Source organism: Perca fluviatilis, chromosome 5, assembly GCF_010015445.1.
Source record: "Perca fluviatilis chromosome 5, GENO_Pfluv_1.0, whole genome shotgun sequence".
Classification (NCBI taxonomy): domain Eukaryota; kingdom Metazoa; phylum Chordata; class Actinopteri; order Perciformes; family Percidae; genus Perca; species Perca fluviatilis.
In genome coordinates this window covers 35,549,019-35,566,242 of record NC_053116.1, presented here as the reverse complement: position 1 = coordinate 35,566,242, position 17,224 = coordinate 35,549,019, and the positions used below count along the sequence as shown (strand labels likewise).

The 17,224-nt window shown below is 41.2% G+C and overlaps 2 protein-coding genes and 1 long non-coding RNA gene across 6 annotated transcripts in view; 1 reads left to right on the top strand and 2 right to left on the bottom strand.

Moving 5' to 3' along the window:
• The window catches only part of LOC120559161 (tumor necrosis factor receptor superfamily member 14-like), a 202,390-nt gene that overhangs the window by 100,325 nt on the left and 84,841 nt on the right, over window positions 1–17,224 (bottom strand). The gene's annotated exons all lie outside the window — the stretch shown is intronic.
• The window catches only part of LOC120559159 (tumor necrosis factor receptor superfamily member 14-like), a 57,671-nt gene that overhangs the window by 9,188 nt on the left and 31,259 nt on the right, over window positions 1–17,224 (bottom strand). For all 4 annotated transcript variants that reach the window (XR_005639219.1, XR_005639220.1, XM_039800686.1 and 1 more), the window contains exon 4: window positions 830–955. Coding sequence is in view for 2 of the 4 variants with exons in the window: in XM_039800686.1 (XP_039656620.1) it covers window positions 830–955 (126 nt within the window). In the remaining 2 variants the exon portion in view is untranslated. The remainder of the gene's footprint in view (window positions 1–829; window positions 956–17,224) is intronic.
• LOC120559181 lies at window positions 10,675–12,516 on the top strand. Its single transcript, XR_005639227.1, has 3 exons — window positions 10,675–10,810; window positions 11,868–11,931; window positions 12,478–12,516. It is a non-coding gene; the product is annotated as an uncharacterized LOC120559181 (long non-coding RNA).

The following is a 17,224-nucleotide window of genomic DNA, read 5'->3' as shown; positions in this document are numbered from 1 at the left end:
ATGTTCTTAATCTTTTTGTCCTGTAATTTATCTGCACCTCCCTTGCGCTTTGGTGGTCATTTGTCCATTTTAACGGTGGATGCTAAACTTCCAGCAGAACTATTAGGCTACAGCTCGTGTCTCAGGGCCGGGGGGCGTGGCCATGTGGGATTCGTAAATTTGATTGGGTCAGGCCAGTGCCAATAAAGAAAATTAACCAATGGGCCGCTGTGAGTTCTTTATGGGCCGGCCCGGCCAAAAAATAAAAAAAGGCCTATTTATATCGGCAATTCGGCCCAAAAATGCGTCGGCCCACCGGGAAAATGCCCGGTATGCCAGATGGCCAGTCCAGCCCTGCGTGAATGCTAAACTTCCAGCATAACTATTACAGCTCACGTCTCAGGGCCGGGAGGCGTGGCCATAGTGGGATTCGTAAATTTGCGGCCCGGAGTGGGGAAGGGGGTTCCTGGATTTAATTGGGTCAGGCCAGTGCCAATAAAGAAAATTAACCAATGGGCCGCTGTGAGTTCTTTATGGGCCGGCCCGGCCCAAAAATAAAAAAAGGCCTATTTATATCGGCGATTCGGCCCAAAAGTCCGTCGGCCCACCGGGAAAATGCCCGGTATGCCAGATGGCCAGTCCAGCCCTGCACACTGTCTGAGGTCACATACAGGCACAAGGCTACATTGCGCATGCATTGAACCATGCGACGCACACACGCTCTGAACCCAGACAAGCGAACCGAGACAAGCGAACCGAGACAAGCGAACCGAGCGGTTCGGATGTTTTTTCATGAACCGTACCACCCCCAGTTTCTACTATTAATTAGGAAACATAAACAGAAGTCTACCTGAATCACAGCGTGCACAGGGAAAACATTCTGTAAGCCCTGTAGGACGATCCATGAATGTTCCCTCATCGCAATCAAGGCAGGAAGTACTTCCAAACTCTGTGCAATGTTTTCTAACTCGACTTCCTGTTGAAAAGAAAACAAAATATTTCATGCAATATAATGTTTCTAATAAAAAGGGATACTTTGCCAATAGCCGTTTTCCGACCAGAGGGATTTTTGCAGTTCCTAGAACATAAAATTCCTAGAACCCTTTTTTTTTCTCGTGTTCCGACTGGACCAATTTGGGGATTTTTAAGTTCCTCTGGCTGCAGTTCCTGTAACTCTTTCAGCTCCTACTTCAGGGCAGGGTCTTTTCGCTGTTCCCTTTTCAGCATAGGGACCTAGGTCAACGAGGGTTGAGTTTCCGGTACATAGACAGACCAACAACGGGACAATTTTAACAGTTTTTGCCATCTTATTCATCACTAAATTCACTTCCGACAACTTTTAAGGCGAGAAATGAACTTTTAGATTTCGAATATAGGCATTCTTGCGAAAATTGATTCCGAATTGACAATTTGCTTCAAAGTTTTCGGAGTTGAGAAGCTCCATGAAGTGAGGCGACAGCCAGCAGGCTTTTCGGAGTTAAACTCCACAAGCGTGCCCTGCAGGCTTAAAAACCTCGCTGACCGGGCCGTCTCACACACTCACTCACACACACACACACACACACAACGCACACACACACACACACACACACACACACACACACATACACACACACACACACACACACACACACACAAACACACACACACACACACACACACACACACACACACACACACACACAAAGATACACACACAACGCAGGCAGAGGTGGGGGAGAGAGATACCCGTTTCTCTTCGGGAGACTTGTTTAAATTATGACAAATAGGCTTAGATTTAGTATTTAGTTCATACTTTTTTTGGTGTATTTGTTTTCTGATTCTAACACCATAAAGACCGTTGCATGCTTGCATTACTCCCTTACCCCTCCTACCTATGGCCACTTGGCCAGTGCAAATGCAAATGGAAAAAACGGTTTTGGGGAAGAGTAGTTAGTAGATCTGCTTAGAAGTGGACTTTTCCTATAACTATGTTCCTATAACTACTTGGTCGGAAAGCGGCTATAGTAAATGCAGCTCTGTGTCATGGCAGTGTGGGGGCAGGTGTTTGGCTTCCCTTCGTGCACATTCAATGCATATTCTGAACTGCACATCCCTTTTACCGCTCTGTTGGATTACATGTGAGGTTATGTCCTCTGAAGACACTCAGCACAAGTATCTGTGGAGAGAAGCCTGTTTAGAACATACAACACATACTGCAAATCAAATTCATTGCTAGAAGCTGTTGAAATTAACTATCTTTGAACGGATAGAAATCTGTCTAAATTTCTGACTGCACGTGAAGGCAGCACAGAAAGCAGTGGAGAAAAAGAAAAGAGATGAAGCAAGAGTTGAAGGGACTTTCCTTTGTTGTTGCAGGACACAGTCGCCTATTGTTACACAAACTCATGGCCAGTTAAGTGCTTGTGTTTCGTTTTTTACGGGCTGCAATGCAATATTCTCCTCAGCAGGACTCCTAGCAAGAGCCTTCAAAAATTACAACACATCTAAAACAGTGCAGCTAGGATCCTAATGAAGATACAAAAGTACGACCATATCACACCCATCCTTCACTCACTCCTCTGGCTTCCTGTCTCATACAGGATTGAGTTAAAAATCTCCCTACTCCCCCATCAGTGCATCCATGGTAATGCCCCTCCCTACTTAAAGAGCTACTCACACCACAAACCTCCTCACGTAACCTCCCGCTCTGGGAACAAAGTTCTTCTTCACCCCCACAGGACCAAACTCGGCACCATGGGGGATCGGGCTTTCTGCTCAGCTGCTCCTTTCCTGAGTTCCCTCCCAGACTACCTGAGAGCTCCACAAACCACGGACTCTTTCAACAAGGGCCTAAAAACCTCTTTTTTAGCAAGCTTTATCGTAAATCTCTATTTGTGTTATTGTTTGTCTTTATTTCTTTTCTTTGCTTTTTACCCTGTTTTTCTCCTGTAGCACTTTGGGATTGATTTGTCAATGAAAACTGTTAATAAAATGTATTAATATTATTATTATTACCTTCAGAGCAGTGGTGATTTCTTTAAAACTGTAAGGGAACCTCAGCTTCCCTCAATGTCAAAACATTAATGGTCAAATATGTTAGCCTAGAAATCTAGACGCACCCTAGTGGTAGCAAATTTATTTAGCCAGGGTGGTCTAGGCACTCTCCATTGGCTTGCTTGCAGGCCAATCACATCGTGTATAGAGTCGGTGGGCGGGGCTTATGGCTGCTGCTGCTGCTGGGAACAGCGGTCTTCTGGAAGACTTGGAGTTAAGCTTTTCTTTGAGAAAAGAACAAAGAACGGCACAGAAATCATTCTTAGAAAAGGAAGATGTGTTCGGAGTTTTGCCGACCGGATACCGCAAAAGTTTAATCTATCGACTAGCTTCACTACCTTCTTCGTTGCTCTGCCTGGTTGTAGCGCTATCCTATTGCGTGCAGAGGGAATATGAAAGACAACCGTTTATCCCGCCCCTTGGATTGAGCTCCGTCAATGGTGAGTTCCCAGACCCAACATCTTAATGTGGGTCTGGCTTGTCAGGCTACAAATATGTACTATTGTGTTAACATTTTATTGACCAAAAATGCGTTAGAACACGTTCATCTCCAAGACGAGTTTGTTCAGAATCAGCTACATATAGCAGGTCCACTAACTTGATTTCCTTCTCATACATTCCCGTAGCGTCTCAGTGCATTTCCCTGTTGAAGCCTGGCGTCCATGGACTTCAATGGGGCTGCTTTGATCAGTTTTTCTCAGTGCTTCAAAACTAGATGGTCATTGGATAAATGCTGCAATTATGTCCCGCCCACAGACGCTCAGTGTCTCTGGGGATGAATGGAGGAGTGGGCTGGCCTGGACTCCGGGCTTCTGTGTGATGATTGGAGGGTCTGTTGAAAGACTGCATCTCCTTTTGATTGACAGCGATTTTGTACTATAAAAAGTTGCCGAAGCTATTCGAGCTCAGTCCCATTGCAGATTTTGCAAGTGTAGTCGAAAGACAAACGATTGCTAGCCAATTTTCATCATACATTTCATACAATTATACACCACATTCCTTGTTTCAGTTTAACCTAATTCCCACATTTTCTCCTTCGTGTTTAAAGGTGCCCTGCCACACAAAACCGTTTTTCTTTGTATTTTTTTTAAATACGTTAGGATCATATGTGTTTGTGTTATGTGGTGAATGTGAAAATGAACTGCTAGCTCCTCTGTCAGCTCTAGCCAGAAATAAGCGGAGAAATCAGGCCAATTACAAAAGCTGGTCAGTCTGACATCATGTTGCCTGAGCTCAGTTGTGCTGGGTAAAGGATGCTGACAGCCAGGCTCTCATTGGCTAGATGTTAGCCAATCAGATTCAAACTTAGCTTAGCTACAAGCTTAGCTTGTTGAAGAACTGACAGAAATGCAGCTGAGTCTTCCTGTAGGCTTTCTATAACAAACTAGAATGGCTTGAAACAAGGTAACCAAGGCATTTTTTTCCCCACTAAAAATGTTACAGAGTCCATGGTAGAACTTCAGACATCACCACAAAGTCATGAAATACATGTGGCAGGGCACCTTTAATATTGTTTTGTTAGATCGTTCGTTCATTCATTCATAAAGTAGGTTAGGCTAGTGTCGTAGGGGTGAACTAGCCAGCTAGCAAACTGCACACGATGGCAGACAATGCTAATATTGTCGACCTGGTTTTGGCAAAGCCATTTAAAAGTCTTCCTTACGAGGAGAAATTTAGCGTTAAACAGCAGGGCAGATCAACACCTAAGATTGATTTAGTGCAAAAGATAAGGCAAAGTAACAGTAACAGCTCTCCTGGTATGACAAAGTTAGCTGGCTGACTTTAAGTGCTGTGACAAAGAAAATGTACTGCTGGCCATGCCTCTTGATGAAACCTTCTCACGGATGTGTTGTTTGGTCAAAGGTGGGGTTTGGAGATCTGTCTAACTTTGACAGGGCAGATAAAAGGCACGAAAAGAGCAATGAACTTGAAAAGGAATGTAGGGCAGATTTACATATAAATAAATGGACATGTTTAATGATGTAAAGACCAGCAGCTGCCACTGCTTCAGAGTGTTTACAACTTTCTTGTTGCCGCAATAGAGACAGTGATGTTTCCTGTTTACAGTAATGTTAATGGGACTGCCAGGACGCAATAAGGACAGACGAGTCTGATCTCTGGTCACATGATCGTTCACCGCAGGGTGACAGAAGAGGAATGAATCATTGTACAATCTTGGGCGCGTCACAGTGTTTTTATGCATCTCTCAGTGTTTAGTCACTCGCGGCAGCACTTGGACTGCTTAGAGCCGCAACAAGGGGGGTAAAAGGGTTATAAAGAAAGAAAGAGAGGAAGAAATGTTGGAGAGGAGCAACATGATGAATGAATTATAATAAAAGCTTGCTGTAATAAGATTATTTTACCAGCAATGGTGCAACTGTCAAATGTTTTCTTAACATCATTGTATGTGGCAGGATCTAAGTTTCTATGGTCTGAAGACATCTCACTCAGATTTGGGAGGAAGAGAGACGTCAAATCCAAAACAGGAACACCATCTGGAAACAAAAAGAAGACAACCACTGGATATAACTTGTGTTGTGAACTGTATGCTGTGTGTGCGAATTGAATTGGAAGAGAATGGAACCACTAGCACTGCCGTGGCTAATCCTGTCTGGCCAAGTTGTTCCTGTGAGAGCTCTGCTGACAGGTCCATCAGCAGCAGCGGCCTTCTAATGTACAGCCGGTCCGAGCTGCTGGGACTGCGGGACAGCGGAGTGCTACCGTCGCCTGATCTGCTCCACGATGTGCCTGGGGAGCTACGACAACATCATGGACCGGGCCTCTGTCGAGACAGGAAGGCCAGGAAACGGGGTAGGAGAGGCGTCCTCAGACAGCACATCCAAGGAGCCACCAAGCTACCGCTACCACCCATAGATCTCTGAAACCCACGATCCTTAAAAAACACACTGGATGAACTGCGTCAACAGGTTGGAGCCTGCTACGAATACCGTGAGTCTGGTCTAATGGCTTTTACGGAAACCTGGTTTAGCGTAGAAGTGCCAGACAACTTTATTCAAATTGAAGGTAACAAAATGTAACACTAGAAACAACAACATCCTCGATAAATGATATATCAAGGACGCCTACACAGCTAGAGCCAGACCTCCCCTGAATAACTCTGACCATAATGTTATCCAGCTGCTCCCAGCATAACGCTCAGTTTTTAAGTCGGAAATCCAGTCTGTGAAGGTACGATCCAGTGACAAAATGGAGGAGCTGAAGGGATGCTTCCTCTACACAGACTGGGATATCTTTTTCAAGGATGCAGACTAGAGCCCGACCGATAAAGGATTTATTAAGGCCGATATCGATACAAATATTTGGTGATTTAAAAATTCGATATTCCAATATGTTGGCCGATAATTTTTTTTAGATTTCCCTAACATTAGTTTTTTGTAGTTATTTATGAGTCCTCACTAAAATAATATGATGATTGTTTTATTGTCACAACAGAACAGAGGAACATCAAAATATATTAAAGTTCTTATAAATAAAATGTATACAAATACTAATTTAAAGATATGAAACTTAAAGTCCTTTGAACAAAAGAATTTAAAAAATCAAAGAGTGTTGCCAACAGGGATGTTGTAGAGCGCCCTCTGGTGGACAAACTATACAACGCCAACACTCAGAACATGAACACTGTTACTAAGGTGTTTAAAAAAATACAAACAACCAAAGCATCAGGCCATGATAACCTGTCTGCTTTTCTTTTAAAAATGTTTGTAGAAGAATAAAGTATTCCAGCTCTCCATACATGCATACACAGTACCAAAACTCTGAAAAAAATCTATTATTATTCCTTATAAGTTTAAAGGCCATCGTGACATTAAAATGACGTAATATCCTGCCGGCGTGCCCGATTTATAGCGCGCGTGCCGAGGTCGCGCACGGCTCTTTTTTTTCCAGCGGCGCGCGACAAAGCGGAAACAGGAGGCCTGAACGAGTTCGCCGACAACCGGATGCCAGGACTCTCAGAGTGACTGCAAGTCTGTCTTGTAAACTTACCGGGTTAACCGGCAATTTCCACTGGATGCGGAACGTCTGCGGAACGTCTCCGGAGTCGTCAGGTTTCCATTAAAGTCAGTGTGTGTATTTCCACAGACTGCGGAACGTCTGCGTCCCGACTCCGTCCCAGTTCAGTCAGTTCAATTCAGTCCGCAGCCCTCCGCAGCAGATAAGCAGAGCTTCTATTTTTGACGGACGACGGAGAGCTCCGCAGCAATTCAGCACACGGCAGATAGTGCGGGACAGGAAGTCGAGCACAGAAACAAAATAAATATCCGGTTAATTTTCAAAATAAAATACACCGTGCTCACGGCGGATCATATTTCCCTGAACTAGCCTACACCTTGAAAACACAGCTCAGAGTCGTTTCCCCTCTACTCCTCTGGATGGAAACTAACTGTTGTTGGTTTTGTGGTTCTATTCTACCTGAATTCGCGAGAATTTGTGGGTCCTCGTGACTACAGCTGTCAGTTACGGCCGCAGCCGTTCCGCAACAAATCCAGACCCGGTGGGTATTGACGGACGGCGGAGCACGCAGCAGACACGCAGCGGAGCCGGTCCGCAGCTGTTACGCATCCAGTGGAAATCCCCGGTAAGAGTTCTTTTATGGTGAATGAAAGGCTTGTTCCGACCAAGTAGGTCAGCAAATCAAATCGATGCTTTGACGGCAATGCTGCTGCCAGTTCTGCCGTTGTTTACCCTTTTCTTCTTCTTCTAGTCCGTAGAAAGAGCAACGTCAGTAGCCTTTCCTCATTAGCGCCACCGCTGTTCAGGGGAAGACTGCAACTAGTGTCGCGAGCACCAGCGCGGGTATAAATAGTCACGGCGATCCCATGACGTCACATTTGCATGTGCCAGCTGGGCTGCGTCTAGTATGTAAGAGCCTTAACTCCCCACAAGGGTATGTCAGTTCACCTCTTTTGTTATGAGATCAAATCAGCTGGAGATCAGAACCCTGTGGCCATCCATGGTTATGACATCAAGCAGGTGACCTTTAAATATCTAGGAGTTTATGTTGATAATGACCTGAGCTGGCGCACACATGTAACAAATGTCTTTGCCAGAACTCATCAGCGTCTTCACTTTTTGCGCAGACTTAGAGTTATTTGGGGTCTGTAAAAATATCATGTAAATTAGGGATGCACCGAATATTCAGCCACGAAATACTTTTATCACCGAAACAATACGGCCGAAATGTTGTGATGACGCAAACAGAAACCGCGACCTGCACGTGTGTCAGTCCCCGATCAACCTGCAAAGCGTCTCCTAAGCAAAGAGGTTGAGACGGACCACGGAGTGAAAACAATGAAAAGTGCGCTCTTAGAGTCTGTCAGCACACGTTTCAGTGAGATCTATTCGGATCCTCTGCACTTCATCGCGACTGTTCCTTGATCCGCGTTATAAAGACCATTACTTGGATGCGGAAATAAAGCAGGGCGCACGAGAAATGATCATGGCCGCGATGGATGCGGAGAACCCGCGTGGAGACGGAGACCAGGGGCGTCGGACTGGGGGTAAAACCGATACTGATTACCAGGGCCCAAGGGGGGAGAGAGCCCTTGGAAAGTGTGGAATATATTTTATTTCACCTGGATATTTTCATTTCCTAATTAAATTTCATAATGCATGAAATGTAAAGTTAGTGTATTGGATGAATAACTTGGTTGATTGACTGACTACATTTTGTATAAAAAAAATAAAAAAAAAATATCTAAGGTCTCACCCACCCCTTGCTAATGCGCCAAATGGTTTAGTCCATCTGCACGCATTTTGTTTACGTTAGTTAAGTTGAGCTTCTGGTGGAGCGCAAACTTCTGCTGTAGAAATGTCTTTCTCAAAGAAAGCCAAATCAGGCTACCAAAAAGAAAGGAAAGACAGGAGGAGGAGAGAAAACAGAATGAGGGGAAACAATTGGTAACCGACTTCTTTTCAAAGAGAGGTGAGCACAAACTAAAAACCAAATCCATGGTGCTAAACTCAGGCCCGCCGATAGGGGGGGACAAACGGGTCTGTTGTCCCGGGCCCACAGTAGGGGGGGGGCCCAGAACTGGGCCCTCATTAAATTATGGAAGAATTAAAAATCTTTTTTTTAAATAGGCCTATTTGTGGAAAACAATATGTAGCATAATATTTGAATTACATAAAAGCGTTTTATTTGTTTTCTTCCTAATTGTCCTGGAAATGGTGGTCAAGAACCCCCCCACCCCAAACATAAAAATGGTTTGGCCTCTGATCAAAATTTGATATTGTCACTTGATTTGAAGTTCAGTACGCTCAAAATGTCCGGTCAGCACAAGTCCGGAGCTCGGAAAAGGAAAGAAAAGAGAAGAAGAAAATAGAGGCCTTAGAGATTTTCTAAACAAATATTTAAAAAAAAGGTGGTGACGGTGAAGCTGGAACTGTCAACGTAGAGCAAGGTAAGAACCAGCGCAGCCAACGTTTACGAGCCTTGTAAGGTAACGTAACAGGCCAGCTCTCATGTTAACGTCCATTAGCTTGTATAAAAGCCTGACACAACACGTTAACTTTGACAGAAACAGTTGAGTTTGGTAGCTCCGTCAGTAAGGATGAGACAGAGAGAGATCCAGCTGCAGTCAGGTGACAGAGAGAGTGATGCGGGAGGGGCCCGCTGCCCCGCAACGGAGGGACAGAGTCAGGCTACCCGTGAGAGAGAGAGAGAGAGAGATAGAGAGTGATGCGGGGGGCTCGCTGCCCTGTCGGAGAGTCTGAGCAGGATGGATCAGAGACTGATTACACACTTAATTTCAGTGAGCGATGTGAGGAGAGGAAGAGCAAGGGAAAAGGAGAGATCTGGCCGCGAGGGGGGGGCCCATCTAAGATCTCGTCCCGGGCCCAGGCAAGACTGTCAGCTGGCCTGGCTAAACTGCTTGAATATCTCCGTGACTGTTAGTGCTAAAAATGGACTGAGACAACCCATATAAAGAGCAGAACATACACTTTCAAATGATAATTTGGTTATACATGTAATCTGAGGTTGTAATGGCAAAAATTACATTTAAGCATAATTCCTTGTATTTTTATGTTTTATTTCTACTTTAATTCTCTCACATTATTGAAAGACAGTTTATCTCAGTTTCTGCTTAAATTGCTGAGGTGTCCAGTCTGGAACATTATGTGGGCTGTTTGTCTGAACAGATAAAGGGACAAGGTCACCCTAAAACTCATGTTTTCCCATGCCAGTTAAGATGTAACTGGGGGGGTGAAAGTCGTACAGGGAGGAGGAGGCGAAATGGCTCCAAGATGTCTCTTGCATTTCTCTGATTGTCTTCATGTGTATCAGATTGCCTGTAAGAACTGTAGCATCATAATAATCTAAGTGTGTGTGTGCTGTCACTCTGAAGATGCATATAAGCCTAGTGTTCTGTTCACTCATTTGAGAAACTGACTCCACACTGGGCTGCGGCCTTTTGTGAAATCATGTTGCTCCTATATTTGCAAATATATCTTTTTTTAATAAAATACAAAAACCCAACTTGGTGTTTAGTCTCAGTCTTTCTTATTTGTTTCAATTTACTAAACTCTGAAATTTCCCCCCCCCCTGCTGCAAAGGAAACTTCCATAACAGAATGGCGACGAGGACGGGGATCATGTGCGGGGCTCAGATAAGAGAGACTCTGTGGTTGACTGAGGACTTGCGATCCGAGATCAAACGATCTTTGCCTCTACCTTGCCCAAAAAGCATTCAGAGAGAGAGGATCAGAATCCACAGAGGGCTCTACTGACCAAACACTGATCTATTAAGGCGGAACCAATTTCAAGCAGCAGGGTTAAAGTTATTCAAACTCTAATTTAAATTGAATTAAGAGTAATTTGAATTGGCTATAGTAAACTTCCAGAAACAAATACTGACGTTGGAAACTGAAATAGGACAACCATTTTGGGGTTGTTTGTATAAATTTTGGGTGGTCCTTTTAAATTTGGGTAATTACATTTGTGATCATTCTGGCAGTATGTCTAGAACCTTCTGAGCCACAGATCTCTATCCACATGGGTGGGACTTTGTTTTATAGATTTTCGGGGGACAAATCTAATTAGATTTTGAAGTAAATCTAATAAACAGTTTTTCAGAAACTGTTAGGTTTTTTCGTGCGTGGGTTTTTCCGAAATAAGATAGAAACCTGGCCTTACAGTGACGATTGTAAGTAGGATGGGTAACGGATCGAGCAGATCAGGGTCACACACTCCTATGGGACCCATGGTGGATGAGATGGTAAATGGTGGTTCAGAATATCTAGAGTGTCTGCCGTATTGGTCAAAATATATTATTATTTTTTTTTGGTTTCCTTTAAATTCGGGCAAATTGAAAAACTTGGTAAAACTAATGAAAAAAGACAAAATTAAGACAGAGGCAGGCAAAGAATGAAAAAACACACATACACCAATAGTCACTCTGAAGATGCATATAAGCCTGGTGTTCTGTTCACTCATTTGAGAAACTGACTCCACACTGGGCTGCGGCCTTTTGTGAAATCATGTTGCTCCTATATTTGCAAATATATCTTTTTTTTAATAAAATACAAAAACCCAACTTGGTGTTTAGTCTCAGTCTTTCTTATTTGTTTCAATTTACTAAACTCTGAAATTCCCCCCCCCCCTGCTGCAAAGGAAACTTCCATAACAAGATAAAGGCTAAATAAATAAACTACACTAGCAATGCTGTTTGCATATAACACACCATTGTAATAGCCTAATTTAAAACATGTTTAATTATAAATGAATAGGCTATAATGTCTATAATTAGCAATAATAGGCTAATCAGAGTCATACACATTTGTCAGATTCAGTAGAAGCAGATATTAACATTGTAAACACATGGCCCTCAGTTTCAGAAACTGTCACAGCAGGGAGCAACAGACCCCTCATCATCCTCTTTGGATTTCAGAGAAGGTGAGTTTATCAAAATTAAAGCAAAACATGTTTAGCCATTTTGACTTAAAAGGTGTTAAGTAATACTAACATCTTAGTGTGTTTTATTATATTAGGTTACAATTAGGATAAGAGGTTAATATCACATGTATCCTTCATAGAGAAAGATGATAGAGAAGATGTGATTGAGGATGATGGGAGTGAAGACAGCAGGGAGCATGAGTGTTGCTCTGAGCACACTGTGGAAATGAGAGATGAGGAACTGGAAAGTAGGCAGAGCAGCGCAGACCAGTTGTTGCCAGAGGATCCAGGACTATGGCCAGATACATTTACAGATGATCAGAGAGACAACATAGTACGCAGGCTGGCAAGTAAAGGTACAGAGAAAACCAACAAAATGTAGTAGTAACCACAGTAGGCTAGAGAATGTTGAGAACGGAGGTTTGAAATGTGTGTCATCAGGCTACTCTAAGCATTACAGTTAATAGTTATTACCCTATAAACATCTAGGCCTACTGATTCATGTGTACAGAGGCCTGATTATTATTTTAATTTATTTTTTTTGAGTTGAGGAGCATGGGGGCCCATCAGGACTGCCTATGCATAGGGCCCACGGTCTTGTGCTACGCCCCTGACGGAGACGAAGCAGCGCCCAGCGCAGGAGGAGCTCAGAGCGCAGAAAGAAAGACTCGTCTCTCTGCACCAGATGAGGGGCATGCACCCTCGTTGTCTGATATGTTCAGTGAAATCCTGCAAGAAAGTGCCTCAAATAATAATAATAATAATAATAATAATAATAACAATAGGTAAGCTATTCTGTTCTTAGGCTACTATGTGACTATCAGATTGTAGCCATATTTCTGCTAGATATTTTTTTAATTAAACTTTAATATTAATTTATACAATTGCAATGTCTTGAGTTAGTACACAGTCATAGCCATAAATGCAATGGTACTAATAATTGGCATAATTTCAAACGGTGTTTCGGTTTCCGGTCTTGGTTTCCTCTTTTTCGGTTTTCGGTTTCGGCCAAGAATTTTCATTTCGTGCATCCCTAATGTTAATCTTCTATAGAGCAACAATAGAGTCAATTCTTCGTTATGGTATTACCAGCTGGTTTGGGAATTTGACAGTCAAATCCAAAACTCAGATGTTCGATCTGGTTAAGACGGCAGGCAAAATGATGAGAACACCTGCACCTCTCAACCCACAGGAGCTTTTTGATCAGGCAACAACCAGGCAGGCTAAGACCATCCTATCTGATAACTCTCACGTGTTGTCTTCAGAGTTTGAGCTATTGAAGAAAGAAGTACAGGGCTCCTCTGTTCAAATGTATCAGGTAGAAGCACTCATTTGTTCCTCTCTCAGTCAAGCTCATTAATGAGCAGCGATGAACGTATGATTATGAATTCTTTAATGTATATCTGTGACTGAATGTATGTATGGATATGAATGGAGGAATGAATGTATATTTATAACTGAATGTATGGATATTTATGAATAGATAAATTATATATTTTTTTATGACTGAATTTCAGCAGGGCTCCAGACTAACTTTTTACCTTGGTTGCACTGGTGCGCCTAACTTTTTTATTTCGGTGCACCAGCACAAAATTTAGGTGCACCCAAATTTTTCCTTGCGTTGCCATTAACGCCACAATTTCAAGGTCACCTTTTTATCACGCTCCATATACATTCATATATATTATCTAAATGATTTTAAACAAGAATTGGAGTAGGTAAATACTTTTTTTCCATTTGAAGCACAATTATACTGTATATAAAAATTAAAATATAAAAAAATAAAAATGTTTAAAGTGCTTCACTGAGCTGCCAAACTAAAACATTTTAAGCAAAATAAAACATTTCAATGTATAAAGTGCTACTGTTTAAAAGTGCTTCCCTGAACTGAGACCCAACATTTCATGTCTCAAAGCGGGTTCCCCCTTGCTGTCGCATGCCCCTCAGATGACCAACACCTGTAATTTGGCCTTCTTCCCCTTTGGCCTCGGCTAAACCAGCTTGCCACACTCCCTAGCATCAAAATCCTCCAAACTGGGCCCCGACTATGGGCTGAATGTGACACCAGAAACTGAATTTGAATAATTTATACTTGAATTTGAATTGCTAAACTTGAATAATTGCACAAAAAACCTGAATATGAATCACATAATTTGAATGATTGTTTATGAATATTGTTTAATTTGAATCATTACATTGAAAAATTGAATCTGAATAGTATAATTTGAAATTGAATTTATTTGTTTGGAACTGAAGTCCAATAAAATGTGAGCCTCACTGAAAATTCAACTCTCGTTACAAACATGTTGTGGAGGCTATGAAATGTCTTCTCATCATTGCGCTGCATTTTTATGAACTATGATAATGTGGCCATGGGTCACATCTCTCGCCCAGGTCCAGCAGGCTCCATCTCACACGCTATTACTCAACGAACTGAATTTAGTTGCATTTAATAACTTCTAATATGTTTTTCGCCGTGGCGGACGCAATAACAGAGAGTTACCAGTGGAAACACTGGTACCAATACAGGTTTACCTCTCATACTTAACAATAAGTATGTGTGATAGGGCTGGGCATATCGATCTAAATATCGATAGTATCGATACCAAGATGAGTATTGGTATCGAATCAATACTGTCGTGTACTTTCATGTAACTACTGTCGCAGTTTCTCTCCGAGTTCATGCGAGCACAGTCTCTCCAAGTCTGTGCGCAGTGTGCAAACAGCGCACCTCTCTCTCTCTCTCTCTCTCTCTCTCTCTCTCTCTCTCTCTCTCTCTCTCTCTCTCTCTCTCTCTCCTCTCTCTCTCTCTCTCTCTTTTTTTTTTTCTCTTTTTCTCTTTTTCTCTCCCTCCCCTGCTCTGCCGGAGGCGGAGAGCGGAGAGGACGGAAAGAAAGAAGCGCTGTGTGGATTTTATCCACTCCAGCTGATACGGACACTGCCACACGTGATGTGTGCAAAAAAAGTAATTTGCCACTGTGGTAACACCACCAATTTGCATTACATTGTTATATTTATATTTTGTTATATCAATTTATTATTTTTATACCGTTATATTGTTTTATATTGTCCTAGTTAGTAAATAAAAACATTTAGATTTGCCGAAAATCTTTGTCCTAATCATAATCAACTAACTAAAAGGCAAAATCACAAAATTATTCAATGTTACAAGTAAAAAGTATCGGTATCGGCGATACTAGCCCTGTATTTACTTAATTAAAACTTATCGATATAAATAACATTGCTTTGTTCGTGGAGAGGCAGCGGATACGAAGACGTTAGGAACATTTTTAGTCGCACCCTTACAAATTTTGGTCGCACTCTAGAGCCCTGTTAAATGTTTACTGTACATTTGTCTTTAATTGTTTTAACCCTGTGCTTGTTGTGTTTCTCTGTTGTAACCCTTGCTGCAATTTCTCTCAGTGTCCAAAACTAATTTCTCCTTGGGGAGACTAATAAAGATACTTTGACTTTGAGATTCAGAAAAAACACAATACAATACATTAATAAGTTAGGATATTATTATATGAATAAGTCTTTATTGTTCCCCAATGGGAAATTCACAAGCTACCTAGCAGTAGGCATAGGCCTATATAAAGTGATACAACACATCTAAAAGACTATGTTTTAATTTTTTTTTTTTTTTTTTTTTATAAATAAGCTATATAAGAGATTGCCCCCAGTGTAACACTAGCGGGAGCCTGACCAGCAGTGGTACTTGCACACTAGTTATTTCATATTTAATATTATACATATTTTATTTTGTTATATACACTATGTTTGTACATTCCTTTCATTACTCTAAGTATTTTTTCAGTTGTTCTGGCATTTTTTACATTTGCTATCTTAATATGTGTATTAAAATAACCAATTTATTTCTGGGGATGCCATGTCCCTGGAACCCATTAATTTATTTAGTTAATGTTTATTAATTCAAGATTTCTTCAGTTGAAGCGGATTCATTCTGCTGGTTTTAGTTCCAGGTGTATCTTTCCATGTAAAGAGACTATCTTTATACCTGGACCTTGAGTCTGTAAATAAAGTTATATATATATATATACTGTATATATAGAGCCGCTCCTAAAGGACTTCTACTTTTACTTTAACTTTTGGTAGTCTGGCCGATAATCCAGAACATATCTAGCAGTAACCATAACAACAACTGGCATCAGAAGTGATGTAGTACGTTACCATCTTTATAGAAAACATCGTGACTCACCTGTGTTTCATTAGTGGTTCAGTATGTCCTCTTTTATTGTTTTGTCGCTGTTGTCTGTAAATATGTCCTCCATGTTTTCATTCCGTAGACAGTTGAAGGCTTCGTTCTCTTCCCTCAGGCTTTGGCAAGCTGCCAAAAAACATATCAACCAATCAGCAGCGATGTTTAGGCTGTTTCTTTTTTTTTCTTCTTTTTTTTAAATCTTTATTCAGAACACATATAAAGAATATTACAGTGACAAACTACTCAAAGTTGGATAATTCAAGTAGAAATATTTCACAGATACAGTCACACCTCCTAAACAGAATATTTTAATTTTAACAATATTCATAATATATAAGTATAAGTATCGAAATAAAGTACATTAAAGAATATCAGATATACATCCAGTTTATTATTGTATTTTTTCGAGAGAGAATTATAAAGAACAAAGAAAAAAAAATGTTGGAGAGGAGCAATATGATGAATGAATTATAATAAAAGCTTGCTGTAATAAGATTATTTTACCAGCAATGGTGCAACTGTCAAATGTTTTCTTAACATCATTGTATACAGCAGGATCTCAGTTTCTATGGGCTGAAGACATCTCTCTCAGATTTGGAAGGAAGAGAGACGTAGGCCTAGGCCTATAAAGTTATACAACACATCTAAAAGAATATGTTTTAATATTTCTTTTTAATATTTTTATTTTTTTTAAACAGGCTATATAAGAGATTGCCCCCCACCAGTAACTCTAGCGGGAGCCTGACCAGCAGTGGTACTTGCACACTGGTTATTTCATATTTAATATTATACATATTTTATTTTGTTCTATACTATGTATGTAGGTAGTACATTTTATTCTACACTTGTATATACATGTACATTCCTTTCATTACTCTAAGTATTTTTTTAATTTTTTATCTTTGCTATCTTATTTTATTGTATCTGATTTATTATTTCTAGTATAGTTCTTGTTTTTTCTGTATGTGTGTGAGTGAGTATGTGTGTATGTCCTTGTACCTCGCTGCTTGTTACAGAGTAATTTCCTAATTTATGATTCATAAAATCCATCTACAGTACCAATCTATCTAC